The sequence below is a fragment of the Pristiophorus japonicus genome, chromosome 6 (genome assembly GCF_044704955.1).
Source record: "Pristiophorus japonicus isolate sPriJap1 chromosome 6, sPriJap1.hap1, whole genome shotgun sequence".
NCBI lineage: Eukaryota > Metazoa > Chordata > Chondrichthyes > Pristiophoridae > Pristiophorus > Pristiophorus japonicus.
Window position 1 is genome coordinate 244,601,742 of NC_091982.1, and position 21,910 is coordinate 244,623,651.

The 21,910-nt window shown below is 49.4% G+C and overlaps 1 protein-coding gene across 3 annotated transcripts in view; it reads left to right on the forward strand.

The window, feature by feature from the left end:
* fndc3ba (fibronectin type III domain containing 3Ba) overlaps positions 1-21,910 on the forward strand; it is a 411,236-nt gene that overhangs the window by 319,856 nt on the left and 69,470 nt on the right. For all 3 annotated transcript variants that reach the window (XM_070882439.1, XM_070882441.1, XM_070882440.1), the window contains exon 23: positions 9,755-9,973. In XM_070882439.1, coding sequence (XP_070738540.1) covers positions 9,755-9,973 — 219 coding nt within the window. The remainder of the gene's footprint in view (positions 1-9,754; positions 9,974-21,910) is intronic.

A 21,910-nucleotide genomic window follows, 5' to 3' on the forward strand; every position in this document is an offset into this window, starting at 1 on the left:
AGGAAGTGAGAACAAATCCTTGGAAATAGCACTTTAGGAGTTGGGGGGGGGGGGGGGAAAGGGAACAAGCTCAGCTGTGATGGCTTCAGTGGTCGAATAGTCTGCCAACAATCACTATCTAGGGACTCCAGGTACAAGCTGTAAATACCAGCAAAAAACTTTTATTTTAAAATTAATTCTTGTGATGTGGGCGTCGCTGGCAAGGCCGGCATTTATTGCCCATCCCCAGTTGCCCCTGAGAAGGTGGTGGTGAGCCGCCGCCTTGAATCGCTGCAGTCCGTGTGGTGAAGGTTAGCTGGAGCTAGATGAGGAAGTATGGGAGCAGGCTCGAGTGGAGCATAAGCACCGGCATGGACTGGTTGAAACGAATGGCCACTTTCTATGCTGTGAATTCAATGCAATTCTAAGTAAATATGTAAAAGAGCTCCAACGGTGCTATTACATAGAAACATAGAAATTTACAGCACAGAAGGAGGCCATTTCGACCCATCGTGTCCGCGCCGGCCGACAAAGAGCCACACGGCCCTTGGTCAGCAGCCCCTGAAGGTTACATATAAACCTATGAACAGTGAACAATGGCGGAAAGGTAAAGAGAATCCGGCCCAACCAGTCCGCCTCACACAACTGCGACACCCCATGCATCGCAACATTCTACACTCCACCCCAACCGAAGCCATGCGATCTCCTGGGAGAGGCAAAAAAAACAGATAAAAACCCATGCCAATTGGGGAAATAAATTTGGGAAAATTCCTCTCCGACCCATCCAGGCGATCGAAACTAGTCCAGGAGATCCTCCTGGCCGTATTCGATTCCCTGAAGTACTTACTATCGTATCTGCGCCAGTCAAATCTCACTTACCAGCTCTAGGTCCGTAACCTGCATCTTCTAAATGTGGTGAGGGTTTCTGCATCCACCACCCTTCCACGCAGTGAGTTCCAGACCCCCACAACCCTCTGCGTGAAGAAGCAAACCCCTCAAATCCCCTCTGAACCTTCGACCAACCATCTTAAACTGTGCCCCCATTAATTGACCCCTCCACCAAGGGAAATAGGCCCTTTCATCCACTATATCCAGGCCCCTCAACATTTTATACACATCAATGAGGTCTCCTCTCAACCTCCTTTGTTCCAATGAGAACAAATACAGCCTATCCAATCTGTCCTCATAACTAAGATTCTCCATTCCAGGCAGCATCCTAGTAAATCTCCTCTGCACCCTCTCTAGTGCAATCATGTCCTTCCTATAATACGGCGACCAGAACTGCACGCAGTACTCCAGCTGTGGACTAACCAGAGTATTATACAATTTAAGCATAACCTCCCTGCTCTTGCATTCTATGCCTTGGCCAATAAAGGCAAGCATTCCGTATGCCTTCTTAACCATCTTATCCACCTGGCCTACTACTTTCAGGGATCTGTGGACAAGCATTCCAAGGTCCCTTTGTTCTTCTACACTTCTAAGTTCCCTACCGTTTAATGTGTATATCTTTTCCTTATTTGCCCTCCCCAAGTGCACTACCTCACACTTCTCCGAATTAAATTCCATTTACCACTGTTCTGCCCACCTGACCAGTAGATTGATATCCTCCTGCAGTTCATGACTTTCCTCTTCATTATCAACCACACAGCCAATTTTAGTGTCTTTTACAAACTTCTTAATCATACTCCCTTTATTCAAATCTAGATCATTGATATATACCACAAAAAGCAAGGGACGCAGTACTGAGCCCTGCAGAACCCCACTAGAAACATCCTTCTAGTCACAAAAATATGCATCAACCCATTACCCTTTGCTTCCTACCTCTAAGCCAATTTTGGATCTAACTTGCCACTTTGTCCTGGATCCCATGGGCTTTAAACTTCATGACCAGTCTGCCATGTGGGATCTTATCAAAAGCTTTGCTGAAGTCCATATATACTACATTATACGCACTACCCTCATCGACCCTCTTGATTACCTCCTCGAAAAATCCAATCAGGTTAGTCAAACATGATCTTCCCTTAAGAAATCCATGCTGACTGTCCCTGATTAATCCTTGCCTTTCTAAATGTAGATTTATCCTGTCTTTCAAGATTTTTTTCCAATAATTTTCCCACCACTGAGGTTAGGCTTACAGGCCTGTAATTACTCGGCCTATCCCTTTCTCCCTTCTTAAATAGGGGTACCACATTAGCAGTCCTCCGGTACCATGCCTAAATCCAAAGAGGGCCGAAAAATGATGGTCAAGGCCTCTGCTATTTCCTGTTTTGCTTCGCTCAACAGCCTGGGATGCATTTCCTCTGGGCCTGGGACTTATTCACTTTCAAAGCTGCTAAACCCCTTAATATCTCCTCTCTCACTATATTAATTTCATCCAGAATATCACACTCCTCCTTGATAGCAGTATCTGCATTGCCCCTTTCCTTTGTGAAAACAGACGGAATGTATTCATTAAGAACCATACACAGATTATCCTCATTGTTCCTAATCGGCCCTACCCTTTCTTTAGTTATCCTCTTACTTTTAATATATTTATAGAACATCTTTCGGTTTTCCTTAATTTTACTTGCCAAGAATTTTTCATGCTCTCTTTTAGCATTCCTAATATCCTTTTTAATTTTACCTCTGAAATCTTCTATATTCCTCCAGAGATTCATCAGTATTTAGCCGTCGGTATATGACATACGCTTCCGTTTTTTTCTTTATGCACCCCTGTAAGTCACTGGACATCCAGGAGGCTCTAGAATTATTATTCCCACCTTTTATTCTTTAAGGGCACATGTTTGGCCTGAGCCCTCTGGATCGCCTCCTTGGCCTCCCCCTGTGCCGACATTGATTTACCTTCAATAGCGATTTCCAGTCCACTGTGGCCAAATCACTCCTCAACTTAGCAAAGTTAGTTTTTCCCTAATTTGGGACTTTTATTCCTGGTCTATCCTTGTCCTTATCCATAACTACCTTACATCGGACTGAATTATGGTCACTGGCACCCAAGTTCATCTCACTGCTGGGGATGGAGTTCCAGGATTTTGACCCAGCGATGATGAAGGAACGGCGATATATATCCAAGTCAGGATATATATCGCCGTTACTTGCAGGGGAACTTGCAGCTGGAGGTGTCCCCATGCCCCTGCTGTCCTTCTCCTTCGAGGTGGTAGAGATTGTGGGTTTGGGAGGTGCTATTGAGTAATTCTGTAACCAGCTGTGTAAAACTCATCTGTGTATTTAGGGTTAGGGTTAGGGTCCTGTGGTTGAGGGGTCTAGAATCAGGGACCATAGATAAAAGATTAAGTGTGAAAAATTCGTTTGGATAGTGCCTGCCGTGAGGGGCGCTGAATGGTTAGCGCAGCGAGCCTCGACATTAGCGCCGCTCGGCAACTTCAGTGCGGCGGTCCCGGCGGCGCCGAGGGGCATCGCCCGCGAATATCGCGCCGGTGTGCAACGGTCCCGGTAGCGACTCGCAAACAGACTTTGGTTTGCTCGCCACCCGTAGCGCCCCGCGGTGACCTCGCCGGAGAACGCCTGGCCTGCAGAGCTGTCCCGGGAGCGCTATGGGAAGGAATGACTGTGTCAGGTAAGTCTGAGTGATTTGGGGAATTATTTTTGTTACGCTTTACCTTTATTTGGCGTGAGTAATGTACAGGAAATGTTTTTTTGTGAATTTTTGGTCTGATGATTTTTTTGCTGCAGGGAGGCCTCTCTTTCGTCGCTCCGAGGCCGATTCTCGAGCTCGGGATCTTCCGTTGCTCACCCGGCCGAGCGCCCTTGAGAGACGTGTCGAACGCTTCCCTTTAGCGCTCCGCTCCACTCTCAGGGCACTGAAACTGAATTTTTCTGGGCCCGACGCAAAAAATCTTCCACCATTAAATTGAGCGCCCAGGCGATACTAGCGCCTTCGGGGGTTAAATTGGGTCCCGCCATTTTTGAGGCAGGAGAAACTTCTTCACAGGGAGAGAATTGTGAGGCTGGGGGATTCACTGCCAGGGTTAGTGGCAGTGACAGAAACACTGGCAACGTTCAAGATGCGATTGGATAGGGGCGGGTGGTGGGCGGAGGGGTGGGGATGAAGGAAAAGGGATATGGGGGAGAGGGTGGGTAAAGGTGATTGGGACTACTTGCTCGCGTGGAGGGTAGAGGCCGGATGGGCCGAGTGGCCTGTTGCGGTGTTGCACCTAAAGCTGGGCCGGGTGACTGGCCCCCAGAGTGCTTGACGCTGAGTCCTTGAAAGGAAAGCAAGGTTGTGATTACCCCCGAGTCCGACATCCTTCATCCTGACGAGAGTAAACAAGTCATGAGATAAACTGTCAGAGATTTCTGCTGCAGCGATTTATCCCTATAATTGTTCCTGTATCGGTACTTGCAACAGGTGGACGTAATGGATGTGTTACAATCCACATTTAAATTCACTACAATGGAACGTCAGTTGCTTTCGCTAAGATTCTGCAGATTTTTCCACACTTTGTAAGTCTGTCTCTTTAATCCATGCACTGCCAGTGGAGAGGAACTCGTGTGAAGCTATGGTCCCCAGTGTCCTACGGCCAATATTTATCGCTCAACCAACATCACTAAAACAGATCATCTGGTCATTATCACATTACTGTGTGTGGGAGCTTGCTGTGCGCAAATTGGCGGCCGCGTTTCCTACATTAAACAATGACTACATTTCAAATAAGTACTTCATTGACTGTAAAGTGCTTTGAGATGTCCAGGTGGTTGTCAAAAGTTCTATATAAATGAAAAGCTTTTTTTAATATAAGGAGATATTCGGATAGGTGACCAAAAGCTCAGTCAAAGAGATAGGTTTTAAGAAATGACTTTGCATAGAACGTACAGCACAGAAACAGTCCATTCGGCCCATCTTGTCCACGTGTTTATGTCCTCCCACCATTTTGCATCTCTGTAATGTATTTGCTTCACAGGCTCTTTGCTTGAGAATTCATAGCAATACATTGCTATTAAGAACCAGGTGATTTATTAACTATGATTTAACAATCACACTACACATTACCAGTTCATCCACTAGGCTCACAACTGCATACCTCATCGCGGATCGCCCGAACCCAACTGACTGGGGTTTTATTGCGTCTTGTGAACATCAAGTGACTGGCTAAGCCACTCACAATGCAACAGCTCTACAACCATACTCACAGGTGCATGCATTACAATTTCACCCCATCAGCATCTCCTTCTGTTCTTTTCTCCCTCATGTGTTTATCTCGCTTCCCTTTAAATGCATCCACGCTATTCGCCTTTTTTTTTAAGTAATTGGGGGGAGGTATAGAGGAGATATGAGGGGGAAATTCTTTCACCCAGAGGGGGGTGGGGGTCTGGGACTCACTGTCTGAACAGGGTGGTCGAGGCAGAAACCCTCACCACATAAAAAAAAATATACTTGGATGTGCACTTAAAGTGCCGTAACCCACAGGGCTACGGACCAAGAGCTGGAAAGTGGGATTAGGCTGGATAGCTCTTGGTCGGCCGGCACGGACACCATGGGCCGAAATGGCCTCCTTCCACGCTGTAAATTTCTATGAGCGACTCCACGTGGCAACAAGTTCCACATTCTCACCAGAGAGTGGGGTGGAGAGGCAGAGAGGTTTAGGGAGGGGATTCCAGAGTTTATGGGGCTCGGTGGCCGAAGGCACGGCCTCCAATGGCGGGGCGAAGGAAGTTGGGGATGCGCAGGAGGCCAAAGTTGGTGGAGCACAGCGTCAATAGTCAGTCACCTGACAGAAGACACACACCGAGCCCTTAAAGACGAATGATTTTCTACCCACGCCAAATCAATGGACGGGAAATCGAGCTCTGCTTCTGTGAGTCAGCGAGAGGCTGCAGAGCTGCAGTTCCTGTCGGCGTGCGCTCGACAGCGTGTTCTTTAGTATTTCAGATCATGACCTGTGAGGCCTCTTCTGATTCCACATCTTAAATATAGATTTGTGGGGGCAGGCTCTGAAAGGAGACGGATGTAGTTGGCAGTCGGACTATCAGGATCAGTGCGGCCCTTTGTGATTCTGCCTGTCTGCGTGATCCGCGACCTGAGAAAAGTGACTCACCTCTACTGCCAACGGTAACCTCACTTCCTGTATGAAAGAAAGAATGAACTTGCATTTATATAGCGCCGTTCACAACCTCAGGGCATTCCAAAGAGCTTTACAGCCAATGAAGCACTTCTGATGCCCAGTCACTGTTGCAATGTGGGGAAACGCTGCGGCCAATTTGTGCACGGCAAGCACTCACAAACAGCAACGTGATGCGTGACCAGATCATCTGATGTTGGTTGAGGAATAAATCTTTTCCCCCGGGAGATTGGGGAGAACTCCCCCTGCTCTTCTTTGAAATAGTGGCCATGGGATCTTTTACATCCACCTGATGAGATAGCAGACGGGGCCATGTTTAATGTCTCATCTGAAAGACGGCACCTCTTCAGTACTGCACTGGGAGTGTTGGCCTTGATTATGGGCTCAATCCTCTGGAACGCGATTTGAACCCACGACCTTCTGGCTCGGAGACGAGAGTGCTGCCCACTGAGCCACGGTTGAAATCTCCCGTTTGATTTGTTTCAAAATCGCTGGAAGGTGGTAATCCAGATTCTACTTTGCAGGGCTGTGCTCTTGTGTTTGTTCTTCATAGAATCATAGACATTTACAGCACAGAAGGAAGTCATTTGGACCACTGCGTCTGTCGGCCAAAAAAGAGCTATCCAGCCTAATCCCACCCTCCAGGGTCCATAGCCTTGTAGGTTACGGCAATTCAAGTGCGTATCCATGCACTTTTTAAATACAATGAGGGTTTCGCCTCTACCAGCCTTTCAGGCAGTGAGTTCCAGACCCCCCCACCACCCTTTGGGTGAAAAAAGTTCTCCTCAACTCCCCTCTAATTCTTCTACCAATTACTTTAAATCTATGGCCCCTGTATATTGACCCCCTCAGCTGAGGGAAATAGGTCCATCCTATCCACTCTATCTAGGCCCCTCATAATTTTATACACCGCAATTAAGTCTTGATAAGGGAGTCAAGGGTTATGGGGAGCGGGCAGGGAAGTGGAATTGAGGCTAAGATCAGCTCAGCCTTGATCTTGTTGAATGGCGGAGCAGGCTCGAGGAGCCAAATGGCCTTCTCCTGGACTCCTATTTCTTATGCTCTTATGTTCTCCCCTCAGCCTATCCAATCTTTCCTCATAGCAAAAATTATCGTAACTGAAGCAGGTTTAGTTCCAGCAGAGATGGAGCATTAGCAGGAACCCAGCACTATGAGCCACTCATGCACTGGAGACCATCTCTGTTTTGACATTTTCAATTGACCCCTGGCCTCAACAGCTATTTAGAGGGAGAGAGTTCCAGATTCCCACTGCCCTCTGTGTGAAAACGTGTTTCCTGACATCACCCCCGAATGGCCTGGCTCTGGTTTTAAGGTTACGCCCCCTTGTTCTGGTTCCCCACCAGAGGAACTGGTTTCTCATTATCCACCCCAAGAATTTCTTTAATCATCTTAAACACCTCCATTAGATCACCTCTTCATTTTCTATATACAAGGGAATACAAGCCTAGTCTGTGCAATCTGCCCCCATAATTTAACCCTTTTAGCTCCAGTATCATGCTGACAAATCTGCACTGCACCCCTCCAAGGCCAATATATCCTTCCCTCATTACAACAGTGACTACACTTCATGGAATCCTGGAACTCTCTCCCTAACATCCAGTGGTCGTGAAAGGCGCTATAAAAATGCACGTCTTTCTTTCCCTTCTTTCTTCCCTTTCTTCTTTCCTTCTGTCTTCCCTCTCTTTCCCTCTTCCTTCTTGCCTCCGTTCTTTCCTCCTCCCTTAGCACTGAACACAGTTACTCCAGATGGGGTCTGACCAGAGTTTATATAACTTCAGTCCTTTTTATTCCAGCCCGCTCGAGGTAAAGGTCAACATTCCACAAACAGCAATTAGATAAGTGACCAGATGATCGTTTTTTTAATGGCATCACGTGGTATACTGAGCTATGCTGAGAGAAGATGGGAAGTGGGGGCAGGGGGACGGGTGTCGGGTGGATATCGGCCACTGTTGCAACTCGTGACTACTGTCACAGCAGGTGGAGATGGGATAATGCGCAACCCACCTATACAAACGACCCGCTGCAAGATTAACAAAACATCGAGCCAGGAACGCAAGAGTCTCCTTCACTGTTGGACAGCTCGAGCCCACCGCTCCCTCTGGGCCATCGACATGAAAGGAGAAGTTGCGTAAAGTCAGGGTAGCAATCGCAATGGCGAGGAGGGGTGGGGAGGAGAGAGCGGGGGAGGGGTGGGGAGGGGTGGGGAGGAGAGAGCGGGGGAGGGGTGGGCAGGAGAGAGCGGGGGAGGGGTGGGGAGGAGAGAGCGGGGGAGGGGTGGGGAGGAGAGAGCAGGGGAGGGGTGGGGAGAAGAGAGCGGGGGAGGGGTGGGGAGGAGAGAGCGGGGGAGGGGTGGGGAGGAGAGAGCAGGGGAGGGGTGGGGAGAAGAGAGCGGGGGAGGGGTGGGGAGGAGAGAGCGGGGGAGGGGTGGGGAGGAGAGAGCGGGGGAGGGGTGGGGAGGAGAGAGCAGGGGAGGGGTGGGGAGAAGAGAGCGGGGGAGGGGTGGGGAGGAGAGAGCGGGGGAGGGGTGGGGAGGAGAGAGCGGGGGAGGGGTGGGGAGGAGAGAGCAGGGGAGGGGTGGGGAGGAGAGGGAGGGGTGGGGAGGGGAGAGCGGGTGGGGCAGGGAGCGAAGAGGACAGGTTAAGGGAGGGCAGACAGAGCGAGTTTACTGATCATCGCTATATCAAGGGCATCGTTCGGTCTATAAAATGTGTGTGGCTTAATAAACCATCGCAGTCAGCGAGCCGCGATTGTGTGCCTGTTGTGGGTCATGGCTCCCAATAAACTATACCATCTGCCACCTCAAGGTGAAGAAGTTAAAGGATTAATAAACATTGCAAATAAAGCACTAGTAATCTCTCGTGTTTACAAACGGTGAGCTCAGAGCCACACACCTCCAGAGGAAGACATTATCATAGAATCGTACAGCACACAAGGCGGCCATTCGGCCCATCGTATCTGTGCCGGCTCTTTGAAAGAGCGATCCAATTTATCCCACTCCCCCACCCCCCCACTGCTCTTTCCCCGTAGCCCCGCAAATGTTTCTTCTTCTAGTACTTCACAGGAGTGTCAAATGTTGGTATTTTTTTTGATAACCCTCCTGTGAAGCACCTTGGGACATTTTACCACGTTACGGGCGCTGCATGAATATAAGTCGTCATTGAATCTGCTCCCACCGCCCTTTCAGGCAGCGCTTTCCCGATCACAACTCGTTGCGTAAAAAAAATCTCCTCATCTCTCCCTCTGGTTCTTTTGCCAAATACCTGTATCCTCTGGTTACCGACCCTCCTGCCCCTGGAAACAGTTTCCCCTTATTTACTCTATCAAAACCCTCATAATTTGGAAGACCTCTATTAAATCTCCCCTTTAACCTTCTCTGCTCTAAGGAGAACAATCTCGGCTTCTCCCGTCTCTCAAAGTAACTGAAGTTCCCTCATCCCTGGGACCGTTCCAGTAAATCTCCTCCGCATCCTCTCCCAAGGCCTTGACGTGTGTCCTAAAGTGTGTGGTGCCCAGATTTGGACGCAATACTCCAGCTGGGGCCGAACCAATGATCTGTAATGCTTTAGCAGAGCTTCCTAGCTGCGTTGGGCCCAGCTTGTTGTTGGGTGTGCAACCAAGGGATGTGGAGCTTTGCATCTCTTTTTTTTTTAAAATGATTTCCTTCTTCCCACTTTTAGGATCAAGGTCCAGGCGGTGAACGGGATCGGCGCGGGGCCCTTCAGCCAAACGGTGAAAGCCAAGACACAAGCCCTGCCACCAGCTCCGCCGAGGCTGGAGTGTGCTGCCTCCGGCCCCCAGAGCCTGAAACTCAAGTGGGGGGACAGCAGCAGTGCCAAAGTATTGACCACCGACACAGAGACTGTCTACACGCTTCAAATGGAGGAGAGGAGTGGGAAGTAAGTGCCGCTTGAGTAGGGAAGGCCGAGGGGCGATCTAACTGGGGCCAATATTTCTCCCCACAGCCAGCATCACAGACAGCAGATGATCTGGTCATTGCTGTCTGTGGGAGCTTGCTGTGCACAAATTGGCCGCCCGCGTTTTCTACGTCACAACCGTGACTGTGCTTCAAAAAGTACTTCATATTGTAGGACTGGAGGAGGTTACAGAGATATGGGGGAGGGAGGGATGCGGTGGGGGGGGGGGGGGGGGGGGGGCGGGCGAGGCCATGGAGGGCTTTGAACAGGAGGACAGAACGATACACATTCCCACCAGAAACAGCCTAAAGGGCTGCGGGGTGACATCTGCATTGACATTGCACCGTGAATAGAGCAAAGACACGGTACGGGGAGCTTCATGGAGCTGTGACAATAATGGATGCCAAGCCAAATAGGAGGTCTTATGAGAGGCCCTGCCGCCAATATTTATCCTTCAGTCAACATCACTAAAACAGATTATCTGGTCAACATCACGTTGCCGTTTGTGGCAGCTTGCTGTGCACACATGTGCCGCGCTTCCTGCACTACAAGTGACTACACTCCAAAATGTACTTCATTGGCTGTAAAGCGCTTTGGGGCGTCTTGAGGTTGTGAAAGGCGATATAGAAATGAGAGTTCTTTCTTTAAGATGAGGGGCAGGAGTACTCCCCTCTCCCACCATTCCCCCCCAATCCCCCCCCCCCCCCCGGCCCCTCGAGGCAAGCTTCATCCTCCCCCCCCCCACCTTCACCAATCCAATCCCCGTCAAAAGAATAAATCGACCCACTGGTGAATACGAAGCTACGAGGCTGCCTAAGAGCTGGCAGGAAGTCCCTGCCGCACTGAGATCCACCTCAGGACGGCTCGGTGGGTCACGCTCTCTCCGCGGAATCAGGAATCAGGGCTTCGTGGCTTCAAGTCCTGCTGGAAGGATTTGAGCGCACGTTCGAGACAGCACCTCCGACAGTGCAGCAGCGAGCTCCCTGCGCTGGGAGCGTCGGCCTGGATTGTGTGCCCGAGACTCTGCAGTGGGAATTGAACCCGCAATAGTCAAGAGTGCGACTAGCTGAAGCCAGTGCTGTGATCACATTACACACCCTGTGGAGCAGGTACTTGTAATGTATTTGCTTCACGGGTTCTTTGCTTAAGAATTCATAGCAACACATTGCTATTAAGAACTAGTTGGTTTATTCACAAAGATTTAACAGTCACACCACACATTACCAGTTCATCCACGAGGCTCACAACTGCATACCTCATCGTGGATGACCCAGACCCAGCTGGCTGGGGTTTTATTGAGTCTTGTGAACATCACGTGACTGGCTAAGCCACTCACAATGCAACAGCTCTACAAACCCGTGAGCTTCGAGGATGAACTGGTAATGTCATCATCATCATCGTAGGCAGTCCCTCGGAATCGAGGAAGACTTGCTTCCACCCCTGCAGTGAGTTCTTTGGTGGCTGAACAGTCCAATACGAGAGCCACAGACTCTGTCACAGGTGGGACAGATAGTCGTTGAGGGAAGGGTTGGGTGGGACTGGTTTGCCACACGCTCCTTCCACTGCCAACGCTTGACCTCTTCACGCCCTCGGCGTTGAGACTCGAGTTGCTCAGCGCCCTCCCGGATGCACTTTCTCCACCTAGGGCGGTCTTCGGCCAGGGGCTCCCAGGTGTCAGTGGTGATGTCGCACTTTACCAGGGAAGCTTTGAGGGTGTCGTTGTAACGTTTCCGCTGCCCACCTTTGGCTCGTTTACCGTGAAGGAGCTCCGCATAAAGCATTTGTTTAGGGAGCCTCGTGTCTGGCATGTGAACCAAAGATGGGCAGCGGAAACGTTATTTGGAGCGTGATTGTTAAACTTTGTTAATAAACCAACTAGTTCTTAATTGCAATGTGTTGCTATGAATTCTTAAGCAAAGAACCCAGGAAGCAAATACATTGCAAAATGGCAACAAGGATGGGATGTCTAAAATGGGGCCTGAGTGTCGTCATTCCCAGAGCACTACGGGCCAAAGGCTAGGCAGAATGTCACATGAGCATACTCACAGCTGCATACATTACAGTACTGAACCCAAAAGATCATCCCTTATTCGATGAAAAAGGAAAGACTTGCATTTATATAGCGCCATTCACGACCACTGGACGGCTCAAAGTGCTTTACAGCCAATGAAGTACATTTGGAGTGTAGTCATTGTTGTAATGTGGGAAATGCCAACTTGCGCACAGCAAGCTCCCGCAAACAGCAATGTGATAATGACCAGATGATCTGTTTTAGTGATGTTGATTGAGGGATAAATATTGGCCCAGGACACCGGAAATCCAAAGCCCTACCCACACTGCCCCCTTTCTCACCGTATCTCTCGCCCTCTCTCTCTCTCTCTCTCTCTCTCTCTCCAGAAACACACATCCAGCTGCCGCTTGACCTCATTTATTGTCCTTCCCTGCTAGCCAGTGACCACCACTCCATTACCCTTTGGGTGAAAACATTTCCCCATCTTCCCCCCCCTTACTCATTTTTATTAATTCCCCACCGCAGTGATCAATTTGCCTGGATCAATTCTCTTCGGTGAGCTTGCCTCATTTCCAAATCTTTCCTCTTTCCCCCGAGCTAATGGAAGCCGCTAATCGTCCCTCAGCAGCCTTCCAAGGGCAGTATTATCCAAGTTAATTAGTGACACCAACCTGTTCAATTACATGTACCGGTTCGCACGCAACACTGCGCTGTACAAATTAGCACTGAACTGGCATCGCCCCTCGGAGAGAACATAAGGGTGACAGATGTAAGGGTCAAAGATTCCATGCTGACGCGTTGTTTAATTTATGACATTCGTCTCCCCAAAGCACAGCCAACCCTTTACTTTTGATAGAGATTTACTATTCTGATCCTCGTGTTTAACTCCCTCCTTTGCCTCTCCCTCGCTGTCTCTCTTGCCTCCTCCAGCCCTCCCAATCACCCTCCCTGCCCTTCCACCCGAATTCTCTGATCCTCTATCTATTCTGGCCTGTTGTGCATTTCCCTCCCCGGCCGCCCCCCCCCCTCCCCGCTCCCTCTTTCGCACTATTAGAAGTGCCGTTAGCCACCTACTCTCACCTCCAGCCCTGGACCAGTAGAGTTGCTGGTGGCCGCTTCTTCATGTACAAGCCAAAATGACGCATGCCAGTGGGCTGTTTGACTGTGGGGGGAATTGCAACTGAGTCCAATCCTGTTCTCGTGCGCGCATAAACAAGCATACACATGCACTGACGCACACATACACGCGCGAACGCACGCACACACACGCATGGGGGGACACACACGCATGGATACGGACACACGTGCACATGCGTGGGCACGCACAGGCACAAATTCACACACACGCGGACACACACCCACATGGACACGCAAGAACACACACGCATGGACACGCACCGGCATGGACACACACGCGCACACACACATGGACATGCACAGGCACGAACATGCACACGCGCACACCTACGTGGACACACACACGTGGGCATGCACACATGGTATCTGGACACGCGTGAACACAGCTGACCCAGCGCAGGCCACAGCTGGAATCTGGGGAGTTTCTTGGTCTGTATTAGCTCAGTACTCTATGCCAGCTTTAGGGAATCAGACATTAAACCGAGGGAACCTGCCTCTCCTCTCCGGTGGACGTAAAAGAGTGTACACGAGGCCAGTGGGGGTCTTTCCCTCCGCAGAGATGTTTCCAAAATCCCCCCCCCCCCCTCCCCCCACAGAATGTTGGGACACGAGGCAGACAAAACACAGGGGAGCAGAAGCAGGGGAACCTTTCATCACCAGCTGAAAGTTACTGGTGCCTCTGCTGGCTGGGTTCTTCACCTCTTGGTGTGAGCTAGCCAGGTGAAGGATCAAAAGCCACGGTGCTGGACCACCAACATTGAGCCTGATTAGAACGTAGGTGAAAGGCTAACCAGGTTCGGGCTCTTTTCTCTAGAATTACCTGTTTGATAACTCTCCTGTCATAGAAATATGCGGCACAGAAGGAGGCCATTCAGCCCATTGTGTCTGTGCCAGCCGAGAAAGAGCTATCCGGCCTAATCCCACTTTCCAGCTCTTGGTCCTTAGCCTTATGGCACTTCAAGAGCATTTCCAGGTACTTTTTAAATAACTAAGACCGCCTATTTCCACCTCCGTAACATTGCCCGTCTCCGGCCCTGCCTCAGCTCATCTGCCTTTGTTACCTCTAACTTGACTCGTCCAACGCACTCCTGGCTGGCCTCCCACCTTTTACCCAACGTAAACTTGAGGTCATCCAAAACTCGGCAGCCCGTGTCCTAATTTGCACCAAGTCCCACTCACCCATCACCCCTGTGCTCGCTGACCTACATTGACTCTTGGTTCAGCAACGCCTCGATTTCCAAATTCTTATCCGTGTTTACAATCCCTCCATGGCCTCGCCCCTCCCTATCTCTGTAATCTCCTCCAGCCCCACAACCGCCCCGAGATATCTGCACTCCTCAAATTCTGCCCTCTTGAGCATCCCTGATTATAATCGCTCCACCATCAGTGATTGTGCCTTCAGCCGCCTGGGCCCTAAGCTCTAGAATTCCCTCCCTAAACCTCTCCACCTCTCTACTTCTCTCTCCTCCTTTAAGATGAACCTTAAAACCTACCTGTTTGACCAAGTTTTTGGTCATATGGCCTAATATTTCCTTATGTGGTTCAGTTTCAAAATCTTGTCGTATAACACTCCTGTGCAGTGCCTTGCAAAGTTTTACGACGTTAAAAGCGCTTTATAAATGTTCGGTGTTGTGAAATGTGATGCCGGCCTACTCCTGCTCCTATTAAAGGAAAAGAGTGGCTAAAGGAAATGTTGGTCCCTTCAGAGGATGAGACGGGGGAATTATAATGGGGAATAGAGAAATGGCAGAGACTTTGAACAAATATTTTGTATCGGTCTTCATGGTAGAAGACACTAAAAACATCTCAAGAGTGGATAATCAAGGGGCTAAAGGGAGGGAGCAACTTAATACAATCACTATCACTAATGAAGTAGTACTCGGTAAAATAATGGGACTAAAGGCGGACAAGTCCCCTGGACCTGATGGCTTGCATCCTAGGGTCTTAAAAGAAGTGGCTGCAGAGATAGTGGATGCATTGGTAATAATCTATCAAAATTCCCTGGATTCTGGGGAGGTCCCAGCGGATTGGAAAACCGCAAATGTAACGCCCCTATTTAAAAAAAGGAGGCAGACAAAAGGCAGGAAACGATAGACCGTTTAGCCTAACATCTGTTGCTGGAAAAATGCTGGAGTCCATCATTAAGGAAGCAGTAGCAGGACATTTGGAAAAGCATAATTCAATCAAGCAGAGTAAGCATGGTTTTATGAAAGGGTAATCATGTTTGACAAATTTGTTGGAGTTCTTTGAGGATGTAATGGATAAGGGGAAACCAGTGGATGTGGTGTATTTGGATTTCCAGAAAGAATTCGATAAGTGCCACATAAAAGGTTACTGCACAAGATAAAAGTTCACAGGGTTGCGGTAATATATTAGCATGGATAGAGGATTGGTTAACTAACAGAAAACAGAGAGTCGCAATAAATGGGTTATTTTCCGGTTGGCAAAGAGTGACTAGTGTGGTGCTGCAGGGATCGGTGCTGGGTCCTTAAGCCCATCCAATCTAACCCCAGCCTATCTAATCTAACCCCAGCCGATCCAGTCTAACCCCAACCTATCCAATCTAACCCCAGCCTATCTAATCTAACCCCAGCCGATCCAATCTAACCCCAGCCGATCCAATCTAACCCCAGCCGATCCAATCTAACCCCAGCCTATCCAATCTAACCCCAGCCTAACTAATCTAACCCCAGCCTATCTAATCTAACCCCAGCCTATCCAATCTATCCCCAGCCGATCCAATCTAACCCCAGCCGATCCAATCTAACCCCAGCCTATCCAATCTAACCCCAGCCTATCCAATCTAACCCCAGCCTATCCAATCTAACCCCAGCCTATCTAATCTAACCCCAGTCTATCCAATCTAACCCCAGCCGATCCAATCTAACCCCAGCCGATCCAATCTAACCCCAGCCTATCCAATCTAACCCCAGCCTAACCAATCTAACCCCAGCCTAACCAATCTAACCCCAGCCTAACCAATCTAACCCCAGCCTATCCAATCAAAGCCCAGCCTAACCAATCTAACCCCAGCCTAACTAATCTAACCCCAGCCAATCTAATCTAACCCCAGCCTATCTAATCTAACCCCAGCCTATCTAATCTAACCCCAGCCTATCCAATCTAACCCCAGCCTATCCAATCTAACCCCAGCCTATCCAATCTAACCCCAGCCTATCCAATCTAACCCCAGCCGATCCAATCTAACCCCAGCCGATCCAATCTTACCCCAGTCTATCCAATCTAACCCCAGCCTATCCAATCTAACCCCAGCCTAACCAATCTAACCCCAGCCTAACCAATCTCACCCCAGCCTTTCTAATCTAACCCCAGCCTATCCAATCGAACCCCAGCCTATCTAATCTAACCCCAGCCTACCCAATCTAACCCCAGCCGATCCAATCTAACGCCAGCCTATCCAATCTAACCCCAGACTATCCAATCTAACCCCAGCCTATCTAATCAAACCCCAGCTGATCCAATCTAACCCCAGCCTATCCAATCTAACCCCAGCCTATCCAATCTAACCCCAGCCTATCCAATCTAACCCCAGCCTATCCAATCTAACCCCAGCCTAACTAATCTAACCCCAGCCTATCTAATCTAACCCCAGCCTATCCAATCTATCCCAAGCCGATCCAATCTAACCCCAGCCGATCCAATCTAACCCCAGCCGATCCAATCTAACCCCAGCCGATCCAATCTAACCCCAGCCTATCCAATCTAACCCCAGCCTATCCAATCTAACCCCAGCCTATCCAATCTAACCCCAGCCTATCTAATCTAACCCCAGTCTATCCAATCTAACCCCAGCCGATCCAATCTAACCCCAGCCGATCCAATCTAACCCCAGCCTATCCAATCTAACCCCAGCCTAACCAATCTAACCCCAGCCTAACCAATCTAACCCCAGCCTAACCAATCTAACCCCAGCCTATCCAATCAAAGCCCAGCCTAACCAATCTAACCCCAGCCTAACTAATCTAACCCCAGCCAATCTAATCTAACCCCAGCCTATCTAATCTAACCCCAGCCTATCTAATCTAACCCCAGCCTATCCAATCTAACCCCAGCCTATCCAATCTAACCCCAGCCTATCCAATCTAACCCCAGCCTATCCAATCTAACCCCAGCCTATCCAATCTAACCCCAGCCTATCTAATCAAACCCCAGCTGATCCAATCTAACCCCAGCCTATCCAATCTAACCCCAGCCTATCCAATCTAACCCCAGCCTATCCAATCTAACCCCAGCCTATCCAATCTAACCCCAGCCTAACCAATCTAACCCCAGCCTATCCAATCTAACCCCAGCCTATCCAATCTAACCCCAGCCTATCCAATCTAACCCCAGTCTATCCAATCTAACCCCAGCCTAACCAATCTAACCCCAGCCGATCCAATCTAACCCCAGCCTAACCAATCTAACCCCAGCCTATCCAATCTAACCCCAGCCTTTCCAATCTAACCCCAGCTTAACCAATCTAACCCCAGCCTAACTAATCTAACCCCAGCCAATCTAATCTAACCCCAGCCTATCTAATCTAACCCCAGCCTATCCAATCTAACCCCAGCCTATCCAATCTAACCCCAGCCTATCCAATCTAACCCCAGCCTATCCAATCTAACCCCAGCCGATCCAATCTAACCCCAGCCGATCCAATCTAACCCCAGTTTATCCAATCTAATCCCAGCCGATCCAATCTAACCCCATCCTATCCAATCTAACCCCAGCCTATCCAATCTAACCCCAGCCTATCCAATCTAACCCCAGCCTATCCAATCTAACCCCAGCCTATCCAATCTAACCCCAGCCGATCCAATCTAACCCCAGCCTATCCAATCTAACCCCAGCCTATCCAATCTAACCCCAGCCTATCCAATCTAACCCCAGCCTATCCAATCTAATCCAGCCTACCCAATCGAACCCCAGCCGATCCAATCTAACCACAGCCTATCCAATCTAACCCCAGCCTAACCAATCTAACCCCAGCCTATCCAATCTAACCCCAGCCTATCCAATCTAACCCCAGCCTATCCAATCTAACCCCAGTCTATCCAATCTAACCCCAGCCTAACCAATCTAACCCCAGCCGATCCAATCTAACCCCAGCCTAACCAATCTAACCCCAGCCTATCCAATCTAACCCCAGCCTTTCCAATCTAACCCCAGCTTAACCAATCTAACCCCAGCCTAACTAATCTAACCCCAGCCAATCTAATCTAACCCCAGCCTATCTAATCTAACCCCAGCCTATCCAATCTAACCCCAGCCTATCCAATCTAACCCCAGCCTATCCAATCTAACCCCAGCCTATCCAATCTAACCCCAGCCGATCCAATCTAACCCCAGCCGATCCAATCTAACCCCAGTTTATCCAATCTAATCCCAGCCGATCCAATCTAACCCCATCCTATCCAATCTAACCCCAGCCTATCCAATCTAACCCCAGCCTATCCAATCTAACCCCAGCCTATCCAATCTAACCCCAGCCTATCCAATCTAACCCCAGCCGATCCAATCTAACCCCAGCCTATCCAATCTAACCCCAGCCTATCCAATCTAACCCCAGCCTATCCAATCTAACCCCAGCCTATCCAATCTAATCCAGCCTACCCAATCGAACCCCAGCCGATCCAATCTAACCACAGCCTATCCAATCTAACCCCAGCCGATCCAATCTAACCCCAGCCTATCTAATCTAACCCCAGTCTATCTAATCTAACCCCAGCCGATCTAATCTAACCCCAGTCTATCTAATCTAACGCCAGTCTATCTAATCTAACCCCAGCCGATCTAATCTAACCCCAGCCTATCTAATCTAACCCCAGCCTATCTAATCTAACCCCAGTATATCTAATCTAACCCCAGCCATTCCAATCTAACCCCATCCTATCTAATCTAACCCCAGTCTATCGAATCTAACCCCAGTCTATCTAATCTAACCCCAGCCGATCCAATCTAACCCCAGCCTATCTAATCTAACCCCAGCCTAACCATTCTAACCCCAGCCTAACCATTCTAACCCCAGCCTATCCAATCTAACCCCAGCCTATCCAATCTAACCCCAGCCTATCTAATCTAACCCCAGCCTAACCAATCTAACCCCAGCCTGTCCAATCTAACCCCAGCCTATCCAATCTAACCCCAGCCTATCCAATCTAACCCCAGCCTATCCAATCTAACCCCAGCCTATCCAATCTAACCCCAGCCTATCCAATCTAACCTCAGCCTATTCAATCTAACCCCAGCCTATCCAATCTAACCCCAGCTTGTCCAATCTAACCCCAGCCTAACCATTCTAACCCCAGCCGATCCAATCTAACCCCAGCCGAACCAATCTAACCCCAGCCGATCCAATCTAACCCCAGCCGATCTAATCTAACCCCAGCCTATCCAATCTAACCCCAGCCTATCCAATCTAACCCCAGCCTATCCAATCTAACCCCAGCCTATCCAATCTAACCCCAGCCGAACCAATCTAACGCCAGCCTATCCAATCAAACCCCATCCTATCCAATCTAACCCCAGCCTATCCAATCTAACCCCAGCCTATCCAATCTAACCCCAGCCTATCCAATCTAACCCCAGCCTATCCGATCTAACCCCAGCCTATCCAATCTAATCCAGCCTACCCAATCTAACCCCAGCCTATCCAATCTAACCCCAGCCTATCCAATCTAACCCCAGCCGATCCAATCTAACCCCAGCCTATCTAATCTAACCCCAGTCTATCTAATCTAACCCCAGCCTATCTAATCTAACCCCAGTCTATCTAATCTAACGCCAGTCTATCTAATCTAACCCCAGCCGATCCAATCTAACCCCAGCCTATCTAATCTAACCCCAGCCTATCTAATCTAACCCCAGCCGTTTCTATCTAATCTAACCCCAGCCGTTCCAATCTAACCACATCCTATCTAATCTAACCCCAGACTATCTAATCTAACCCCAGTCTATCTAATCTAACCCCAGTCTATCTAATCTAACCCCAGCCTAACCATTCTAACCCCAGCCTAACCATTCTAACCCCAGCCTATCCAATCTAACCCCAGCCTATCTAATCTAACCCCAGCATATCTAATCTAACCCCAGCCTAACTAATCTACCCCCAGCCTATCCAATCTAACCCCAGCCTATCCAATCTAACCCCAGCCTATCCAATCTAACCCCAGCCTATCCAATCTAACCGCAGCCTATCCAATCTAACCTCAGTCTATCCAATCTAACCCCAGCCTATCCAATCTAACCCCAGCCTATCCAATCTAACCCCAGCCTATCCAATCTAACCCCAGCCTAACCATTCTAACCCAAGCCGATCCAATCTAACCCCAGCCGATCCAATCTAACCCCAGCCTATCCAATCTAACCCCAGCCTATCCAATCTAACCCCAGCCTATCCAATCTAACCCCAGCCTATCCAATCTAACCCCAGCCGATCCAATCTAACCCCAGCCGATCCAATCTAACCCCAGCCTATCCAATCTAACCCCAGCCGAACCAATCTAACCCCAGCCTATCCAATCTAACCCCAGCCTATCCAATCTAACCCCAGCCTATCCAATCTAACCCCAGCCTAACCATTCTAACCCCAGCCTATCTAATCTAACCCCAGCCAAACTAATCTAACCCCAGCCTATCCAATCTAACCCCAGCCTATCCAATCTAACCCCAGCCTATCCAATCTAACCCCAGCCTGTCCAATCTAACCCCAGCCTAACCAATCTAACCCCAGCCTATCCAATCTAACCCCAGCCTAACAATTCTAACCCCAGCCGATCCAATCTAACCCCAGCCGAACCAATGTAACCCCAGCCTATCCAATCTAACCCCAGCCTATCCAATCTAACCCCAGCCTATCCAATCTAACCCCAGCCGATCCAATCGAATCCCAGCCTTTCCAATCTAACCCCAGCCTATCCAATCTAACCCCAGCCGATCCAATCTAACCCCAGCCGATCCAATCTAACCCCAGCCTATCATATCTAACCCCAGTCTATCTAATCTAACCCCAGCCTATCTTATCTAACCCCAGTCTATCTAATCTAACGCCAGTCTATCTAATCTAACCCCAGCCGATCCAATCTAACCCCAGCCTATCTAATCTAACCCCAGCCTTTCTAATCTAACCCCAGCCGTTTCTAACTAATCTAACCCCAGCCGTTCCAATCTAACCACATCCTATCTAATCTAACCCCAGCCTATCTAATCTAACCCCAGTCTATCTAATCTAACCCCAGTCTATCTAATCTAACCCCAGCCTAACCATTCTAACCCCAGCCTAACCATTCTAACCCCAGCCTATCCAATCTAACCCCAGCCTATCTAATCTAACCCCAGCATATATAATCTAACCCCAGCCTAACTAATCTAACCCCAGCCTATCCAATCTAACCCCAGCCTATCCAATCTAACCCCAGCCTATCCAATCTAACCCCAGCCTATCCAATCTAACCGCAGCCTATCCAATCTAACCTCAGCCTATCCAATCTAACCCCAGCCTATCCAATCTAACCCCAGCCTATCCAATCTAACCCCAGCCTATCCAATCTAACCCCAGCCTAACCATTCTAACCCAAGCCGATCCAATCTAACCCCAGCCGATCCAATCTAACCCCAGCCTATCCAATCTAACCCCAGCCTATCCAATCTAACACCAGCCTATCCAATCTAACCCCAGCCTATCCAATCTAACCCCAGCCGAACCAATCTAACCCCAGCCTATCCAATCTAACCCCAGCCTATCCAATCTAACCCCAGCCTATCCAATC